At 35.0% G+C, this 15185-nt stretch overlaps 2 protein-coding genes across 2 annotated transcripts in view; one reads left to right on the top strand and one right to left on the bottom strand.

Moving 5' to 3' along the window:
- The window catches only part of LOC109535049 (trifunctional enzyme subunit alpha, mitochondrial), a 16690-nt gene extending 1816 nt beyond the window's left edge, over positions 1-14874 (top strand). Inside the window, exons 3-12 of the mRNA XM_019900863.2 lie at positions 7894-8075; positions 10113-10291; positions 10362-10729; positions 10784-10982; positions 11481-11628; positions 11693-11922; positions 11976-12182; positions 14037-14158; positions 14216-14495; positions 14552-14874. Coding sequence (XP_019756422.1) covers positions 7894-8075; positions 10113-10291; positions 10362-10729; positions 10784-10982; positions 11481-11628; positions 11693-11922; positions 11976-12182; positions 14037-14158; positions 14216-14495; positions 14552-14748 — 2112 coding nt within the window. The 3' untranslated portion in view covers positions 14749-14874. The remainder of the gene's footprint in view (positions 1-7893; positions 8076-10112; positions 10292-10361; positions 10730-10783; positions 10983-11480; positions 11629-11692; positions 11923-11975; positions 12183-14036; positions 14159-14215; positions 14496-14551) is intronic.
- Positions 3214-7820, bottom strand: LOC109534017 (kinesin-like protein Klp10A). Its single transcript, XM_019899562.2, has 3 exons — positions 7417-7820; positions 7233-7358; positions 3214-4843 (listed from the first exon to the last, which is right to left on the bottom strand). Exons 1-3 carry the CDS (start codon positions 7758-7760, stop codon positions 3217-3219), a joined length of 2097 nt encoding a protein of 698 aa, XP_019755121.2. The 5' UTR covers positions 7761-7820; the 3' UTR covers positions 3214-3216.
- Positions 14875-15185: the final 311 nt, after the last annotated feature.

Genomic DNA, 15185 nt, shown 5'->3' with positions numbered 1-15185 from the left:
TAACGCTGATAACAATGAATCAACAAATTATCAAGGGAGAAGCTGCAGATACTGCAAATACTAGGTTAAGGGTGCTCATGTACTAAATGCCTGTTAGACTTTCGCCTTCTTTTAAATTTCCAATTAAAGTACACACAAAATTATACACGCTAAAGCAGTTTAAGTGCAAAATAAATGCGGATCGTCCATCAATTTGCAGAAAAATGTATTAAAAACTTTTGAAAATCATCTTCAAACGACCGGGTATTTATCATTGCAAATGAGATTGCACATTGCCGTATACTGTTAAATATTATTTTAAGAACTAACAATCGATGTTGTGCAACAAAATTGTGCCTAAGATCCACTACAATAAAGTTTGTGGAAAACTGTTGGACTTATTTTAAATCGGCTGATTGATTGTGGACGCAAATTCGCATCAAGAAAAGATTAAATTAAATTAAATCGTATCGATAGAATCATTTCGGTACCGATTCCCTATGTCTTACTCTTCGTCTGTAGTCCAGATGCTGCTCAGATGATGTCCATTTGCATTGTATTGCACGATTCAAAGTTCCGAACTAATAAAATATTACTACCTACTTGCTTAGTGATTTTCATCGGAGACAATTGTTAAACCAGATGCTGAGCGGATATTTTCTAAAGAAGGCAGGCTCAATTTATGAAAAAGGCTCAAGATTAAGTGCAAATAAAGTGTCACAACCATTATTAATAACATTTAATGCAATAATATGTTCTATTATTTGTTATTTTATTTTGTAACAACAAATTTATCAATATTTAGATGTCTATTTTGTAATCTTTCATATTTAACATAAAATGATAAACATCATTACTGTTTTGTAATAATATGTAATAAATATGTTTTGAATTTAATTGAAAAAATATTTGAGTTTACCTCGGTTAATTCAGAAAACATGGGTTCTGTCTTCTTATTTTCTATCACGCAACACATTCGTGATGTTAAGACGATACGGATCTCTCTTTAGCTAATAGTTGCAAAATATGTAAAACGAATTTATTAGGGCTTATTTTCAATTGTCTATATTATTTCTATGATTAATTGTGTTTACCACGCTTCAAAATGGATTTTTCCCCTCATATACCTTTTGATTCCTTTATGATTAAATCTACTCAATTTAGTTTAATGTTTTTAGCCTTGGATTATAGTTCAGTTAGATGTTTTATTTTGAACATACGCGCGATGGTTTACATTATGTATACATATAGTGTGTCAAGTGTATCCTGTCTCTATAGCTCTTCCTCGTTTTACAGTCTATTTTAAACAGATAGAACGTCTTCCAATCACCAAAATTAATTGATTTTTAGTCCTATTCAGATACAAGTTGTAGCAGACGTTCATGTCCAACATACACAAGAGCAGTCACAAAAACATGCTACAATGCGAAAAGTATTAAGTAATGCTGAACGCCAAAAACGATTTCGTGCTAAAGAAGGAGCATTAAGTAATAAATCAACTCAAAGTAGCTTTCATCAACCACGAACTAGTGCTGAACGTGAAAGATTATACAAAGCAAATAAGAAATTACGACTAAAAATACAGAAACTCAAGAAGAAGAGTTTACACAAACCCAAGAAGAGCAATATGTACAACATCTCGTTAAAGAATGTTAAATGTTGCAAATAAAAGATATTTTACATTCAAAAGGAAATTAAATTAAATTTTACCTATTCCTGATCCATTTATAAATTATTAGACTAACACGAATATTAAAATCATAAAATAAAATAATTATTGCTATCATGCGTTAAACAAGTTCAATATTTTATGGTTTGTATTAATTTATGAAGTTATCACACACAAGGAAGTTATAAGCAATTTAAATTTGAGTTTCTATTTAGCGTATGAGCCAGCATTTGCTGGACGGCTGCCGTCACTAGACACGACTTTGATATTCAGTTTGCATTTAGTTCACGTTATGCCGGCGTTTTCTTTTTCTTCAAGTCAACTTTAAAGGGTGCTTAGTGATTTGAAGAAAATGACTTACAAATATTGTATGGTGCCTGCGTGTAGCAGTACTACAGTGTGTACACCATAAAAACATTTATAAAAGTGCCTTTGGACGAAAAACGTCGAAAACAATGGCTTCAAATGGCGCGACGAAATTCCAATAAAATATCGTCGAAAAGCTGCATTTATGTTTGTGAAAACCATTTTAAAGTAAGTTTTATTTTATTTTTTTCGTTTTCTACGCTACGTTTTCTTCGCTCCTCTGAAGTAAATACCAAAAGTAGATAATATTTAGATTAGTTATCACATGTATACCTATATCTACTTTTTAGCTTGAAAACGAGATGGAAAATTATATGGAATGGAAAATCATGGGGTCATCATCAAATTCCCCTCAAATTTGCCTGCCAGACAGATAGAAAACGAACTTTCGATCTGCCTGTACGTAGTGCACTTTTCAAGCGTAAGAGACTTGAAATTGTCGCGAATGTTTTACACGAACATAACGTACCTAAAACTTCAAAAAAGGACATCGTATGTGAAGAAGAAACTTCAGCTGGAATTGAACGAGAAGGGCATGCTAGTTTGTCTAAATCAGTACTGGTCGATGTAGCAGTACAAGTAAATTTGAGATCTACGTATAGAAGTACGACATCACAATGCAAATCCGGTCAGATACGTTGTCCCAAAGTTGCTCACCTATCAAATTTGCTTCTGAAATTATTGCTTTATTCCCAATAAAAACACTTGCAAAATCCAAAATATACGCATCACCAGAGTCGAGTTTGTCAAGCTCAAGTGATGAGATGAATGAAGAAGATCGTTCAACTTGTATTCTAGTATGTTTTTAATCAAAAACAAAATTCATGCAAAGGGCCCATTCTAGCGACGCTCTGGGATCGCCACGATTTTCGTCAACTTATGTACGCGCAATTGGCGCGTCTTTCCCAAACCGAGCGATAAGAGCGTAAGTGTAAAGGTACCTATTGTAAGATTTTTTGCAATTTTCGCAGAACAAGACCCTACTTACTAGCTTTACTAAATTATGTCTATTGTATCGAAAACTATTGTATTGAAATGTGAAAATACCACACACCTTCACAATTTCTGATTTTGAAAACATCAGCAACGTGAATGTACTACAACGCTTGGAAAAGAAAAAAACATATTTTTTACAAAGAGAAAGATTGAATGTTTCGGCCAAAACGTATGATTTTTACAAAAGTTGAGTTTCGGTTACAGTTCTATTGCAAAACTACAAAATAGAGTATTAAATTCTTAATTTTTATTAATTCAGAAATGGCATCTGTTACAACAATGTTCATGTTGATATAATAGGTATCATCATCTGCGTCTTTTACTTCCAGCAAAGATTGCGCTTGTTTTGTGTATTTTTGTAAAATTGTAATCAAATCTGTATTGTGTTTTAGCAGTTTCTCATCTTTTCTTGATTTTGGTTCTTCAGCAGCGGGCTGAATACTGTTTGTTAAGGCACACTGTGTTCCAAAAGTTCTGCTTGCGTCTTTTGCGTTTCTATCTAATTTTTGTATTGAATTGCCATCACCTAATTCTTTTACTCTGTCTGCATATCTTAACGTGTTTAGAGTATTTTCACATGATCCAACTCCAGGAGATATCATAGCTATCATGCAAGTTTTGGAATTGTTTCTTGCGTCTTTTGCGTTTCTATCTAATTTTTGTATTGAATTGCCATCACCTAATTCTTTTACTCTGTCCGCATATCTTAACGTGTTTAGAGTATTTTCACATGATCCAACTCCAGGAGATATCATAGCTATCATGCAAGTTTTGGAATTGTTTCCTACAAAAGAATCTCGTAAGACCTGGGTGAGCTTCGAACCCCTGAATGGAAGATGTGCGTCTTTCCGTCCTAGTGCTCGAATGCACTCTTTAAGTGACAATAAGCTTTGGTTAATTTCAGATCCTTCGAGACGTGTGGTTTTTGAGAACGAAAATGTGTCAGCTCCTCTTTCATTTCCGGCTAAATCAATCAGAGAAAACTTTCCATAAACGGAATTAGGATTGAGCTGGTTTCGGATATAAAACTGGAATATTGCGTGCGACCTGGATGACTGTGAATTAGCTGAAGTTTGCCCTGAAGCACGTTCCTTATTTCCCTGTAGTACCAAATTCAAAACCTCATCTTCTGAAGTCACTATTTTCTCAGTTAACCCAACAACGTGAACTTGCTGTAGTTCGTCTTCTAGGATTTTAAGAGCGGCCTTATTATTCAACAAGTCAAATACTTTCTTCACATAGATTTCAAAAAAACTGCAAGAAATTATGAACTTGTGTCGATATTTTGCTGATTTTGCGCTTTTGAATATATCGCTAGCAGTGAGAGCATAAATGCCTTTGTCGGAATCGCTATGTAAATTTCCACTCATAGTATATGTTTTTCCAGATCCAGTCTGTCCATACGCAAAACAAGTTGCAAACCCGCCATTAAACACTGTTTTAATTAGCGGTTGCGCCGTATATTTGTAAACCATCTGATTAGAACTGGTTTCGTTCAGCGTATAATCGAATCTATACATATGGTTTTCAAGATATTTTGTCAAATCAACTTTATGCTTAGGCTCATGAACGATTATCTGGTTCTTACTAGGGACTGTGATTATATCAATCTCTTTTTTGCTAATTTCTATTGCATTTAGTGGCCTTTTTCGAACCGCAACAGTAATAAGATGGTCTTCAATGGTATCTTGGCTCGATAAAGGCTTAAATTCAATTTGTCTTCTAAACTGGCGAATCATGTTTGTGAGTTCCCAATGCGGATTATTTTGGTTTTTACGTATGAGCTCGGTTTTTTCTGCTTTTGCCGCAGCTTGGTTTTTCCTTCTAACTAACCTGCAAATATCATAATTACAATTTTATTGCTGATTCAGAGAAGTTTCAAATAACATATACTGCTAACTTATCTCGAGAAATCGCATGCTTATAAAATGGTTCGAGTAGAATCAGTAAATACCAACCAATCGCACCGGCGCAGTAAAAACGTTAGCCCTAAAAAATGTGGTGATCTCTTAAAAAATTAATATCGCCAAACTGGAAAATTTCTAGCACGAAATAATCACACTGAAAACTATGTTCTATAAACGATTTCCGACACTTGTTAAATCATCCAAATATTCGTATCGTTTCTCCGAAAATTTGCTTCTGAGACATCTAGGCTTTACAGGAAGAAAACATGTTGTGACTATGCGACGAGAACATTTATTTCATTCATTGAAAGCCCATGACGCATGGGCGACTACATATCACGTCATGCCTGGGTAACACTGTTGAGTTGCGCTTTTGAGTTGTTGCCGCTCTCTGAGTTAATGAGTTATAACTCGGTCGGTTAATTAGTATAAGTCATTAATTGAAAAATATTAGAGCTTTAAGAGAGCCGAGACTAGACGAAGGAGGCGATTGTTGTGTTGTGTAATTTTTAGCGGGAGTTACCTTAAGATTGTCAGTATTTTTAAGTTAAACTTTAGAAAATTGAGCGCTTAGAAGCAAGAGTAAGTTTGGTAAAACCGTAAAATTTTGAAGAAATTTTTAAAATATTAAAAAATGACCCTTTAAACATATCTAAAAACAATTAAAGAAAAGTTATCCACATTTCCCAAGCAAAGCAACTGAGTTCCTGCGCCGGTGCCTTCGGTTCGGGCACCAATTCATTTGCGCAGCACTGCGCCAACTCCTAAAAATTCACTGAGTTCCCAGGCCTACCTCACATGTCACATTGTCTATGATTTCCAAACATACTTATCGTATTATGAGTTTACTGCATACTAAACGGCACCGGTGCGTTGTGTTGACGCACAAAGCCGTTTCGGTATCATTGCGCCAACCCATGAAAATGCACTGTGTCCTCCATGCCTAATATATGGAGCTCCTTGATCCTATGTTTTGTACTTTCTATAATGTTTTTCTTCGTGCTTTTACTTTAGGATTTTGCGGATCTCTATAGATCTTGAAAGTAATTCTCGACTATCCGTGATTCGGTGAAAAAGTCTTGTTCTTCTGTGCTTTGTTGGTTTTGAATACTTTTCACTCTATTTTTTCTATGGTCTATTCAATTGAAGTTTCATGGCATTTCAATTATTTCTTTCAAGTTTATTTCTTATTGGATTAATTAATTCTGAACATGTTGTTTTATTTGGCTTCTTTACATGGAGGGCTCTTTTTCCTTCCATTAACGTTTTTACGTTTTTAGTTAATTTACTCACATTTCCTCCTCTGTTTTTGCCTATTTCCAGTCTTGAAACGTGTAGGTCTTTTTCAATGGTTTCATACATATACTTTCTCAGGCTCTTAATTTCAACAATAATTGCTATTATTAATTGTTTTTGCCGAATTTAAATTGCTTCTATGCCTGTATTTCGTGAGTGTTTACTCTTCTATTCAGATGCATTTTAGCTGCCAGCATTTTATGGTCGATATCTGTTGTGGATTTGTTGAATGAATTTCAAGTATCTATTTGTCGGTAGAAATAAAGTAGTCTATATAATTTTTTGAATTTGTATCTGGCGACTTCCACGTTCATTTTCTTAGATTTTATTTGAAAAATGTAGTCATTGCAGATCAGTGTTTCTCCTTAATTTTTGTATTTTTTCCTAGGTTTGCGAGGAAACCCTATAATATTATTGTTTATTTTGTCTTTTTCTGATTTATTGCTGTCGTAGCTTTAGAAGTATTTCCAAATCTTTTTCAATGCTGTTGAAGCTAGGACAGAAATCTGCCAAATGCACTTTTGATGACCTGTGGAGTTTTTAAATTTTGTTTGAATGTAAACTTTATTCCTCCATGTTTTATTTTTGTTTCCCCTGGAGTAGCAATATTATCTTATTTAAGTTGCATATAAGTATTTCTTCGCTTTTCAACTTCCTAGATACCATAATAAATATGCCCCATTTTATTCCGCTCAGGTTCTTTTCTGCTTCGCACAGGGTTGGTTACAAAAAAAACTGTCTCATCAACATACGAAAACACATTCTACACGGTTCTTCAAAACCTTACCAATATAATTAATATCGATTGAAAACTATATGCACTTAAGAACTGCATCCTGCGGAATTCCTGCCTTTATTTTCATTGAATTTCAGTTCTGTTGTTTGTTAAATAAAGATATAATAGGCCGCCTGTAATGTCAACCATTGCAAACGAAACAGTCTCGCATGATGTAATTTAATAATAACTTAGTTATAAGATGGAAGGTAATAAACTACTATACTCAAATATGTTGATTTACCTGTCTTGTTCCAGTTTGCTAACCCTTTTCAAAGTTCCTTTATCTTTGTGTTTTGACTGAGTTTCTATAACGGATTTAGTAATGCGCGCACTACTGAAACCGATGCCTTCAATTCTTAGCTGATCGCTAGCAAAAAATTCGCTTCAACTTAACTTTCGTAATTATATTACAAACTCAAACCTACCTAAAGTTGTTCTCAAGATGGGACTGAGTATATCTAGTTTTAGCTGATTGAACTCTGATATCAGTGTTCTTTCTTTTATCATTGTCGTGCCGTTGCCATTTGTCTAGGCTCTTATTAGGGCCCACAGCAACAGTTGCAACAGGTTTTATGATTGATATGTCAGGATTTAACGATAATACGTTATTAAAGTGAATTTCTTTGCCCTTCGTTTCTTCATCTTCAAACCATTCTACCTTTACGCACATCGAATTGTGATCGATCACAGTTACAATCGCATTTCGCAGTGCACCATTGGTTCTTTTTATGTATATGGTGTCCCCTTCTGTTAATAGTTTCTGGGCCATTAAAGTAGAAACGTGATTATATGATGTTATGTCGTTTAGCTAAAAATTAAACCTGTCATTATTTTGTCAACGTTGTCAATAATTAGCTTATGAATTTTCAATATTGATGTTTACAACGCAATTTTTGTTTCAGGTCAATTCTCTTAGCCAGGAAGTTATGAATGAAGTTGTTCAAGTTCTGTCAGAAGTCGAAGCAAATCCTCAAATCCAGTCATGTGTACTGATCTCCAAAAAACCAAACTGTTTTATTGCCGGAGCTGACATTAATATGATCGCAAACTGTAAAACAGCAGATGAAGTAACCAAAATCTCCAAGTGAGCTTATTTAATTGCTAAATTTAATTCTACTTTAAAAACTTTGTTCCATTTAAAATCTGCTGTCGATACAGGGTGGGCCCACGAGTATGGGCTGCTATCCGTAACTCGAAAAATACAATTACACTAATACCGAAACGTTCTCAAGTCTTGCTAAAGCAACTCTACTCTATACGTTCAATTTTTTTTAAATTTAAACGAGGATCGGTTTAGACCGGAATAGACGTCAAGTCGCTGATTTGATATGGAACACCCTGTAGATTTCTATAAATTTAAGTTCTGTTAAAGATTCTGGACAGTTTTAGGTATAAAGTTGGATTCCTATCACTAACGCTTTTGAAAATATGTTTTTATAAGAAATGACAGATTCAGTCTAGAACTTTGTCCCCGATACTGCTCAAATGACAAATTATTCGACAATGAAAACTTTGAGTCATAGAAGAGGTTGACTTGCAGGCATGTATCAGGTCCTACTTTTATACAGACTATTCCTTTAAAAAAATTAAATATGCCATATAAAGTCATAGTCTCATCACAATCATTATAATTCTCAATACAAACTGCGATATTAATAAAACACTAAATTTCAAATTTGATCAGAATGTTTTTGATTCGAACCTGTAAGCAGCGTTCTGCCCATTAACATTACTTAAATACCGGTTGCTTTTTGGGTAAATTATCAAAACTAACAGGTCTAAAGGCACATAAAAACGGGTTTATTTAACTGATAGAACTGAATGTTGAGATGATTGCGAATAATTCAAATCTTTCAAAATTTAGTTTATCCATTAACTTTCTAAAGCGATCATCGTAAAATACCTATAGTTTAATGCAGGAGTTGCAAATTCAAAAGCTCAGTTGGGTCAAATAAACAACTTTAGGTGTGCCGCCAAAAAATCAATGCTGATGGAAACAAATATATTTTTTAAATTTTACATTGTAATAAACATATACATAATAAATTTAAATTATTGTTTACGTCCTGATACTTGGCATCTCTTCTCTGCCAGTATCTTTCCCATTTGGGGAGATTTTATTATACCAATTTTATTGGCCGATAGTACTTTCAAAGTTGACCCAACGTGAGCCTTATTAGTACAGGTGATTTATTTCCATTCATAACAGAAATTAATTGCTCGCACAGTTAAGTACTTCTAAACATGGAAATAATTTCATATGTAAAAATTTCTAAAATTCAGGCACACCCACTTTTTTGACCACCGATGCATTTTGCCTTCAAATTTGAGTCGCACTGAATCTCATTCACTTCCATTTATTATATTACTAAGTCTATATGAAGATATTGAGAACATCGAAGAAAACAAACAAACTTTGTCTTCCAAAGATTTTAAATCTTTAAACCTTGTTTCAAATTATCTTCTAAGATAAATAGAGTAAACGGAACTTATTACAAAAAATATCTCGTTTGATTGGATTTTGTTCAGTGTGTCGTCGTCACACCTGCTTCCTTCTTCCCTCAACTAGATTTGTTTTTGTTGCCCGTTGGGAAGTGCGTTAAATCTTCATTTTTCAGTAATTTTTTTCCCGAAATAAATAGTTTTAAATGATCTGACCATTGCCTTGTAGCAAGCTGTAAAACGGACTCCATCTCAGTTAATTACAATTTTATATTTTCGCGCGCACAATTTAAAATGATCCGCATAGTTTATAAATAAAGTATATTGTAATTTTATATGCTGGCTTCGTTTCTAATTCACATTTCTATTTTATTTTTGCTTTGCGTCGGATATATTGACTGGCCGCAAACATGTTTGGCTGATGAAACATGTTCATCTCGGCCAGATGAGGCCTGCGGACCGCGATTTTTACACCCCTGGTTTAAGGCGTTATTTATCACAGAACTACGCATTCCGCAACAGTAATGTCATGATCTCAATTTGATTTTTAGAGTATGTTAAAGCAAATGTTTTGGACGAAAATATGCAATGCAGACATATGCAGAAAAATATGCAATATTCGAAGTGTAGCCCCTTCAACTAACTGACGCTACTTACTTTTAAATTTTGGTATTTTCAGAGACGGACACAAAATATTTTTTGCAATAGAGAACAGCAAAAAACCTTTTGTAGCCGCTATTCAGGGTTCTTGTTTGGGAGGAGGACTGGAAACTGCGTTGGCGTGTCACTATCGAATTGCCGTAAAAGATAAAAAAACTGGACTTGGCTGCCCTGAGGTTATGTTGGGGCTTTTACCAGGCAGGTGGCGTTTTCCTAAATTATACTGTATCTTTATTTAGGACTTTTTTGAAATATATTCGATGTGCAGGTGGAGGTGGCACACAGCGCCTCCCAAAACTAGCGGGAGTGCCCAATTCTCTAGACTTATGTTTAACTGGAAAAACTTTGAAAGCGGACAAGGCTAAAACATTCGGCATAGTCGATTTGCTAGTCGATCCTTTGGGTCCCGGGTTGGATACACCGGAAAATTGTACTAGAAAATATTTAGAGACTATTGCCATCGATGTCGCGAAGCAGATAGCTTCCGGAAAATTAAGTACTGAAAAGAAGAAGGGATTGACGGAGAAAGTGTTAAATTTGGCCCTCCAGTATGATTTTGTAAAAGATCAAATATTTAAAAAAGCCAAAGCTCAAGTGATGAAGATGTCGGGAGGATTATATCCAGCTCCATTGAAAGTGGGTTATATTTAAAAAATATATTTTGCAATTTACGGCTGGTTTAATTTCCAGATATTAGATGTTATCCGTACTGGAATAGATAAGGGGCAAGAGGCTGGCTATGAAGCTGAAGCTAAGGGCTTTGGCGAACTGGCTATGACTCCTCAATCCAAAGGTCTCATAAGTCTTTTCCAAGGTCAAACTCAGTGCAAAAAAAATCGCTTTGGAAAACCATCGAAGGAATTTAAAACTGTGGCTGTGCTTGGAGCTGGTATATTATTTGTCTATTAGTTAAACAGGGTGACCTGAAGTTAGGTTGCATGATTTCTGTATGTATTCTTTTTATTAGTTATGTATTGCACAATAACTGAAGTGCTTTTGAAAATAAACTGAAAACGATAACAGATTGAAACACAATGCAAGAAGTGAAAAAGTTTCTAAATTAAATAGAAAATTCAATTTTTTTGAAATATATTACCAGTGGCGTGGCATAAAATAATGGTCTGGCAAACGTTACCATAAACATAACAGAAAAAGTTACACCCTGTAGATTGACCCCCTAAATTTAAGTTAATATTTTCCAATTTCAGATAAATATCTCCTACAAGCTCTCGGGCTTAAAAATGACTCCCTGTATCTCGTAAACAAAGCATTTGGGTTCTATGTTTTTGTGAACGTTTTTGTCGTAAAATTTTTGGTAGTTAAAATCGTGCAACCTGATTGGTAATCACTCTGTATTTTTCAAGTTTTATTTGAATGTTATTTACAGGTTTGATGGGCGCTGGTATTGCTCATGTGACGGTAGATAAAGGGTATGATGTTATTTTGAAAGATACCAATTCCAATGGGTTAGCGAGAGGAGTGAATCAAATTAGCACCGGAATTAATAATGCTGTTAAACGAAAGAGAATATCCAGGTAGTATTTTTTTAGATGAATCTAATGGAATCGATTTAATGAGCAGGGTTTAATCCATTTTCAGCCTGGACAAGGACAGATATTTAGCAAATCTCAATGCCACTCTGAATTATGATTCGTTCAAAAATGCTGATGTTGTTATTGAAGCTGTATTTGAAGATTTAAGTATCAAGCACAAAGTGCTGAAGGAGGTCGAGGCCGTAGTCCGCCCAGAATGCGTTTTTGCTACCAACACGAGTGCTATTCCCATTAGGAATATTGCTGCTGCCTCATCTCGGCCGGATAAAGTAATTGGTAAGTGCATTCAAAGTACCGACCGCTGTAAAATTATCCTGTGAATTTTGTAGGAATGCACTACTTTTCGCCAGTGGACAAAATGCAGCTTCTGGAGATTATTACGACTGATAAGACCAGCAAAGAAACCACTGCCTTAGCTGTCGATGTTGGACTGAAGCAAGGAAAAGTCGTCATCACTGTTGGAGATGGCCCGGGTTTTTATACTACGCGAATTTTAAGTGCGATGATGGCTGAGTCTATTAGACTGTTACAAGAAGGTATGCTAGTCTTTAGAGAAACGTCTTATTATTCCATCCGGGTAGGAGTTTTTTTCTTATTTGCTTCTTATTAGTTCTTCAACGTGATCTTTCATTTGGGGTTTACAAATGTATAGTCTTTACGGAGGTACGTTAAAATTCTAGTATGATCAGTTTACTGCATAAAATGTTCCTAAAATCTCAGGATTTCCGTACTTGTCTGGAATATTTTGATAGGATAGGTTTTGCTTTTTTGATTTTGATAGACGATGGGGTCAACGTATACTTGATGTTACCGCATTACAATTATTTCAGGGGTCGCTGTACTTCATAGTCGAATTTTATTGGGTGCCTTATTTACATTTATTTCCATTTGAAAACACAACTTTTTTATCAGACAGTGTCGTTGCATCGCGGGTATATTGAGTGTTACTCACTCAATAGGTAATTTAAATATCTGTTTAAGGTACGGTTTCGGTAGGGCGATTCGAGACGCAGCTAATGCGATTCAACTGGTATGCGAACCAGTCAAATCGCAATCGCAAGTACGATTTTGGGGAAATGGCTCGTTTTTCAGCGAATGAGAATGACATTTTAATTGACGAAGTCCGAAAATATCCATCGATTTATGCTTACGAAGATAAAAATTATTAAATTTTTGACGTAAAAGAAAATGGATGGAGAAAAATAGCCCTATGAGTGTTGTTTTGCTCCCCGTTTAACAAAATAAGGGTTAAAAGAAAATTGTATTATAATTTTTTAAAAAATAATTGTTCTTATTTTCCTCCCTTTTTAACAAAATAAGGGTTAAAAGTTCGATGTCGTCCATCTTTTCGAAAGATTTTTCTCAAATGTACCTCACGAATGAACCGATCGGTTCAAGATGCAATGTTTTTTGGCGTGACATCTACATCATTTTAGCAAAAAAAAGGGTCCACGTAAGTTAGCAAAAATAGAGAAGTAAAAGAAACAAATTCAAGCCGAAATTCGGTATTTTTATTTGCTTCTTTCCCAAATATGAAAATCAACTATGCAGATTGTTAAATTTTGAAACTATTTAAGAAGCATATGCAAGTACATTGCGAGATGTATCGAAACTCGTTTGCCTCTAATTTGTGTTGCTGACTCTGCTAAGCACGTAATCAATTCACCTCTTGTATCTACCGGACTCTTAAAAACTAAATGTGCCCGACGAGAAGACGTCACACGGATGGTGATCTCGGAGGTCATGCTCTGATTGACTTTGGACAATCTCTTTTGAGAAGCTTAAGCTTTGGTTTAGCTGAAATCAAACGGACCCTGAGCTCTTAAATTCCAGTTCAAAGCGAACTGGTATTGAACTAGTTTTGTGCAACCAAAAAAACCATAGAACCGGCAAGTCGTTAAAGCAAATAATGTTTGTCTGTTAATTATAACGATCTGGTGAAAAAATATAACGCTATGAGGATTGCTCTTACAAGACCTACTCAAACATAGATGGAAAATCGGCTTCGAAAATTTGTATTTCTAGATCTATAACTTGTTGATTGAAAAAATTATCCTTCTAAGGAGCATTTGCATGTCACACACGTGTTCAACGTGGAATAGAAAAGTTCAACGAATTCAAATTTCTTGTTCTGAAACTCCCCAGACACACAATTTCGTTTATCAGCAATAAAAAAAAGTAATTAGGTTTTTGTTTTTTTTATATTAACGTTGACAAGGTATTTTGAAAATCGTCTACTTGGATTAGGCTAATTTTGGACAATCACCCTGCTTATCGGCAGGTAATGGGATATTCACATTGTGACATTTTCATAAATTTTCCAATACCCGGCGTTCAGATATAACCACAAATAATATAACAAGCCACCATTTAAGCCTTATTATTTCCAGGCGTCGATCCTAAAGACTTAGATTCACTGACTAAGAAATTCGGGTTTCCTGTGGGAGCAGCCACATTGGCTGATGAAGTTGGACTAGATGTTGCTAGTCACATTGGGCCCGATCTCCTCAAGGTGATTTAAGTTGTACTTTTGTAGAAACGTTTACACCAACCTCAATTTCTATTTAAGGCATTTGGGGAACGTTTTGCTGGGGGTGATCAGAACATCTTGAGTGAAGTTGTAAAGGCAGGATTCTTGGGGCGCAAATCGGGTAAAGGTATATTCGTGTATGAAAAGGGATCAAAACATCGAGAGGTTAATCTAGAAACTGTTAACATACTGAAGAAATACAGTTTGGAACCCAGAGGACCATTTGAAGATGAAGATAAAACCTTGCGTATGGCAGCTCGCTTTGTAAATGAAGCTGTTCTTTGCCTAGAAGAGAAAATATTAGCCAGTCCGTTGGAAGGTAAAATGTTCTTGATTGAAATAAAGGTGTGAATACAAGTCAATTAATGCTTTTAGGCGACATTGGTGCAGTGTTTGGTTTGGGTTTCCCCCCATTTACTGGCGGTCCATTCCGTTGGGTTGACCAATACGGTGCTGGAAAGTTGGTTGCCAAAATGGAGGCATACCAGAGTGCTTACGGTCTGCCCTTTAAACCTGCTCAAAGTTTGGTTGATATGGCCAAGGACCCGAGCAAAAAGTTCTATACATCTTAATTTTGTTAGAAAATTTGAAAATACGTTTTATACAGCTCATTTTTTAAAGTGTTTATCTATATATTACTTTTGTTAAGTGGATAAAACATTCATTCATTTACTATTAATTAAATTTATTTTGATTTTTTTGTGTTTTTAATTAGAAGCGTTGACATTTAAATGTGTAAAAGGGTACTACCCTTAAAGAGACTGTAAATAGCTCGAATATTCTACATGATAGACCGCACGGAACGAACCTGGTATTTATTACAGGCAGATTCTGTTGAAAATCTGAAACTCGCCTTGAAAACGTCGTGTAAACAAAGTGAAGTTGAAAAGCGCAACTTAACTGATGATATTCTACTGAATGCAGTACTCAAGGTGAAGAACGTTTAGCGTTTGATAGAAACCCACATTAACTAGGGGTGGTACAACATTTAAATATATTGCGCATATTT

The sequence above is a fragment of the Dendroctonus ponderosae genome, unplaced genomic scaffold, assembly GCF_020466585.1.
Source record: "Dendroctonus ponderosae isolate FM_Combo_2020 unplaced genomic scaffold, Dpon_F_20191213v2 Dpon_F_20191213_3, whole genome shotgun sequence".
Lineage (NCBI taxonomy): Eukaryota > Metazoa > Arthropoda > Insecta > Coleoptera > Curculionidae > Dendroctonus > Dendroctonus ponderosae.
This window is presented reverse-complemented; position numbering and strand designations above follow the sequence as displayed.